Raw genomic sequence first — 6,000 nt, forward strand, 5'->3', positions numbered from 1 at the left:
TTTGATTGGACAAATTATTTGATTTGTTTAAAAACTCATTCAGCTACAACTTTTTGAATATAATTTTCAAATTATTAAGTATCAAAATTTTAATTAAATATCTGTTTTTCACATTGATTGGAATTTCTGATAAAAATATGAATTTTTGCACCAAAATCTAAAAGTTTTCAAATTTTTATACAAATTTCAAAAATATTCTTTTAAAATATAATAAAAATTTAAAAAAAAATTCACAGGCTTAAAATATCGCATAATTCGCAATATAATTAAAAACAAATATTTTTGTATATATTTTGTATACAGTCCAACTTGAGATTGCAAATAACTGGTTTTGATAATTATTTAATATTAAGATTTTTAACTTAAATAATTAATTTTAGATTAATTTTTAATTATTTTGAAAAAGAAAAGGTTCCAGGAAAATTTTTCAAGTTTGAGGCAGATAAAAATTTTTTGTTTTCGATTTTTGGGCATAGTTATGTTGTTGAGAACGTTTTCAGAACTTTTTGAGATATAACTGTTTATGCAAAACATTATAAGAAAACAGGCTTATAGCAAACATTCTAAATTCTTGTTTTTTCCATACTAATGCGATTATTCAATCAATGGATAGTTTTAGTATTGTAATGGATAGTGGTTGGTTAATTTTGCATTGAATGTAAAAATGCATTGTAAAAATGAAAATGGGGAGTCTCAAGTAGGAATTACAATGATAAACATGGCATTTATAATTGACGATTAATTTCATAATTACGATTAATTGCATAATTATGTTCAATTAAAGCATTCCTTTATTTCAAGTTTATTAGAAAACTGCGGTATTTTTTTTGGAATGGATTAAATATTATACTTAAAAACTTGACAAGAAAAAAAATCTTTTTTTTTTATTACGAAGAACATTTGAAATTTTTTTTTAAATGAAGAAATATTATTTTTATAATGTAAAAATATCCACATATAAAGAAAACAAATTAAGTAACATTTTTGTTCTAAAATCATTTTATTATCAAATGATTACTTTGATTTTTCCATTAAATAGAGTTATATTCATTCGTTATGAATATCTATATCTATATTTATCTATCTATTTATCTAGATAGATGGATATAATAAAAACAGTATGATTTACAGACGGATGGATTGTGGTTTCATATTTGCAATCGATTTCACAGCTCGATATATGTTACAAAATAGATTAACATTGTGTAATTTTTTGCTCAAAATAAACTAAGCTCTTAGACTATAAGAAAACGCACATGACTTAATTTTAATTAAGACGAATTTAAAGAAAATGTGAAAAGAATTTTTATCATATATATAAAAGAAAATCAACTGTAAATAAAAAGTCTTTTCCTTAAAAAGGAATGAATTTACAACACTTTTACTTTTGTTGTAATAGAATATTAATCCTTTATTTTACAAAACGATTTTCGATGCTCGAAATCGAGACTGAATCGGTAGGAAGCTGCGATTTTTGATGATATTTAGTCAGTGTCTGTATTGTTTTGGTTTAATCAATAATAAACAATCAACAATTATTTCCCAGTTATGACACAGAACAATACAGTGTTAATGACATGCAAAAGAGAAAGAGAGGAAAGTGTACATACTCTGCCGATATACATCTGGGGTTCTTAACAACCTTCCATTTCATCATCTTGGTTCGCTATTAGAGAGTAAATCCAGCATCATCAGTTAGCACCTTCACTTCTCGCGTAAATCCCCTCGCATCCACAACAGCAGACCAACCACCTGCTTAAATTTAGGTCACAAGGTCCTCTGCTTCCTTCACGCCAACCCATCGCCAACACTTTTCCAAAAATCAACAAACGGAAGTTCTAGCATTTTTCCAACTTTAGCGGCTCCAAGAATGACTTTTTCGAATAGGTGAAGATTCGCTACTAGTTGCTTCAGTCAGAAAAGAACTCTGGCGGGTGCAGTGAACGGAGCGATTACTCGAACAGAACTAACTCAAGGGATGGGATTTTTTTCTTTTTTCTTGTTTGCTATTGTTTTCACGTGAGTCGCATTTCTCGGTGTCGCTTTTTTTCCCCAGTGATTTGGTTATGCCTCGATGGGACGGCTTGAGATGATTGTCCTGCGGGTTATATTTTGGAACAAATTAGCGAAGAGGTGGAAGTTTTTCAAATATTATTCAAATCGTAGATGTTAATATTATTAATGAGTTTGATTTTATTGATCGGCCAAGAATGAACAATTTCATAAAAAAAAAAAAATGTGTTTATAATGTAACGAAAATGAAGTTTATAGTTTGGATGAGTTGTTTCTTTCCTTTGTTTTTTTAAATCAAAAATAGCTGACTAATAAATCCAAATATTAAATCTAAGAATTTGTTTCTTTTTTTAAATGCTATCTTCGCATGGGGGATTATGCTTTAGGAATTATTCCTTGTTACTGAATTTTTATTGTGAAGAAATTGTTGCATTTACTGAATAGTAAAAATAAATTTCTTCTGTATTGAAATAGACAAAAAAAAAAAAAAAAAAAAATCTGTTTTTAACATGACATTTCGACAAGATACTGTCTAATTGCGTTGCACGACCTGTTTGACATATATATATGTAATGATACCTCTTAACCTAATTTAAGTCTTAATTAATTTCCAAATATTTATCTTAATTTAATCCATATTAACTTCATTCTAAAATGGTCTCATACATGCTCATCCAATTCCACCTTTTTTTTTTTATTTAATAAATGCTACACGCACTTTATAAAATTTGTATCTCAACATTTTTTCAAACTCCAAGAGAAGGAATAAAGATCCTTAATTTTTTCACATTCTTTTAAAGATACCTTAATTTCCCTATCCTAACTCGACAAGTGTCCAAAAAATCCCACTATAAAATCACAGAGGGAAAAATTTCGGTCTCTTTCGCTTTCTTTTGCTTTCCGGCTCTTGTGTCGCGATGTAGATTGATGCATCTTGTCTCTTCTTCCTTTTACATAATATCTCTACCATGATAGAACAAATAGAAGTTAAAAATTCAAAAGTGTCTTTTCTTCGGTCACGAAACTGCAAAAATATGTTTTGCGTATATAAATGGCCAAATTATTCAAAACGTTTTATATGTTAAACTGTTAGATATAGAGTTAATAAATTCGGGATATAATTAATGCTTGAAAGGTAGGTACTCGCTATAAAAAATCTTTTCAAATTTTAATTATATTTTTAATTAAAAACAAATAGAAATTTTTATATTTTTCTGATTTTTTTTCAAACGGCAAACAATTCACATATTTTTACATAATAATAAATTTAAAAAACTAAACTTGCAGTGTGTAAATTTTATCTCGCTAAATTTTTCTATAATTTTAATAGATTTTAAAATTATTTTGCAACAATACTTTCATGCACTTTATTTCAATTCGGCGCAAGCGAATATCATATGAACTTCTTAGATGTCCGCTTTGATTTCGGAAGATTAATTACATTATGAAATAATAAATGAAAGCATTATTAAAGAATTTTGTTTTATCATAACTTGTATGCATGCATATATTATTACATTAACTGCATGTGTTTTGAATGTTTAATGCAGGTAGTGAAATTTTGTGACACAGAAAGTAAATGTGTAACTTCAAGCGAAAAAAAAAAGCGGACTATTTTGTCAGAATAAATAAAATTTATTTATTTAAATTTCTTTTCTTGAGTAGCCTCTTAGCCGTTGTAGTTCCTGAGAACTGCCTCGTTGCCCACGTGGAGGTGTGCTACTCTCGTTCCCCTCCGCCAACCCTCCCTTCATCGCTGCATCTGATTTCTCTGAGACCGCATCTGATCACTGAAGACAATCTTTGAATGAGCATCTGGCAATCGATGATACTTTTTGGAAAAGCATTTAGAAGCCGATGTCGATTTTTGACGCAGATCTGGCAACTGAAGACAGTTTTTAAAAATATTGGCAGATGAGGACAGCTGAGGACATTCTGCCGTTGTCGGTACTCAGCTGGTAAGTCCAGAGCCATGCAAAGTTGGTAGACGGCATAGGACTCCACAACTGGGATTCCTATGGGAGCCAGGCGTGCCGGCAAGTTTAGGGCGCAGTACATTTTGTAAATCGTTAATGATTTAACAATTGGTGCATCCATCTTCTGAACTTGAATATGAGCTAGTTCAGCAGGTATCTCCAAAGCCTGGCAGATCTTATAAACTACAACGAGCGCACCACAGCAACTGCGCGGAACAAGAGGATGAGATGGTCCATCCATATCAATATCTTCATCAACATCCCCAATAGATGGCGAATCGGGGCAAAGGAAATATTTTAGTATTTCCCTAATCATCAGTAACACTATGAAAACAGTGATGGCCGTAGCCTCACTGAAATTCTCGAAAATCGCAACAAGAATTATAACTCAGCAAAAAAGTCTCACAACATTCGGTTGCAAAACAAGGAATGAATTTTAGCAGAAAGCAACAGAGCAGGTATTCATTGTTTGTTCTATTAGATTGTTCGTATTTTGTAATTTTGTTAAGCATTTAAACAGTTATATTACTGTTGACAACAGTAATAAAGATGGCTGTTGGAATATTTTGAGTTCAGTAACAATTGAAATAAGGGGAATAGCTATTACCAACTTAACAATTGAATACCAAGATTCATGCATTGGTAGTCGGGTGGGGCAAAGAAGGAGAATTGATATCTTATAAATAGACATAAATATTTTTTGTAAAAGTAATTAGAATTTCTATGGGTATTTAAAAGTCATTTCCCCAATAAAAAATGCATTTAAGAGGGGAAAATATTATTTTTTCTCTATATAAGTAGGGAAATAAACATCTTTCCTTATATCATGAATAGATAAGGGAGACATCGAACCAATGGAAGTAATATTGCGAATCATAATAAAATGGGAAATTATGGCTAAATTGAATAATTATAGATATTTCATAAATTTTTATATAGTAATTTGAATTTCATTAGTAAATCAGTCTTTTAAAGAGAAAAAGCATAGTATGACTGAATGAAGATGCATATTATCCGATAAATTTTTTTTTTCATTTTTTTAATATATATTGTTACGAACCTATAATATTGCTACCCGGCACGAATAGAGTCATCGCAAGAAAGACCATTGTACGATCGGTCCTGTACGTGCTGAGATCAATGAACTTAGAGCTTGGCGACAGACTTGGCGAGCATTTGGCGGCTTGGCGATAAATTTGGCGAGTTTGGCGACTAAATGGATAATGCTGGAAAGTTCGAGAACTTTCAAGATCCATCCACTAACAACCGAGATGCAGCCAGATACGCCCTGATTGGTCAGAAGATTCTAGCCCCGCCTCCCGGAACTATAAAAGACGGGCACTCAGAAGCTACGAAGTTGAAGAATAGAAGACCCCGAAATGTATTATTAATTTAAAACACCTCTAAGAAATCATTGAAAAAATAACCCCCCACACCGACCTATTTCTGTGTTTCCTGTATACCTTACATCTTCATTTTAATCCATTAATAATCATTCAGAAAGGAATACACTAAACTTAAGTACATCTAAAAACATTGAGCAAGCAGTCAAAGGGAAAGTAGAGCAGTTGAGCACCCTTCACCCTCACAATATCTTGAGGAAGTACCCGAGCCGGAAAAATCTAAGCTGTTCTGGAACGTTTTAAAGGAGAGCTCTGGATTCGCCAGCTTTCAGCACCCTCACCCACACGCCTCTTACGAGCCGACTCTGATTGGTCGTTGGTACATCGTATATATACCCATGAGTATTTCCAGCCATGTCAAACTAGTCTATGCCAGGGTCCAGTTAACATCACCAAGTTGGAGGTAGCCCATCTCGGGCGGGAACTCCGTAAATCGAAGTCATTTCTCGCTACGAAGTTGTTGGGTTGTAGAAGTCAAGTCGTGTTGTTGTCAGTCTTCAATTTGCTGTGTATTCACTTGTGTGCATAAAAGCAGGCTGTGATTTTCACTTGATTTTGTTTGAAGTCATTCTCGTGTTAGCTTCCGTCATGAACGGTAGCGTTTGCGA

At 32.0% G+C, this 6,000-nt stretch overlaps 1 protein-coding gene across 1 annotated transcript in view; it reads right to left on the bottom strand.

The window, feature by feature from the left end:
- Nucleotides 1-1,903, bottom strand: part of LOC129972986 (uncharacterized) — an 80,781-nt gene extending 78,878 nt beyond the window's left edge. Inside the window, exon 1 of the mRNA XM_056087320.1 lies at nt 1,611-1,903. Coding sequence (XP_055943295.1) covers nt 1,611-1,657 — 47 coding nt within the window. The 5' untranslated portion in view covers nt 1,658-1,903. The remainder of the gene's footprint in view (nt 1-1,610) is intronic.
- Nucleotides 1,904-6,000: the final 4,097 nt, after the last annotated feature.

Source organism: Argiope bruennichi, chromosome 6 (assembly GCF_947563725.1).
Source record: "Argiope bruennichi chromosome 6, qqArgBrue1.1, whole genome shotgun sequence".
Taxonomy (NCBI): Eukaryota; Metazoa; Arthropoda; class Arachnida; order Araneae; family Araneidae; genus Argiope; species Argiope bruennichi.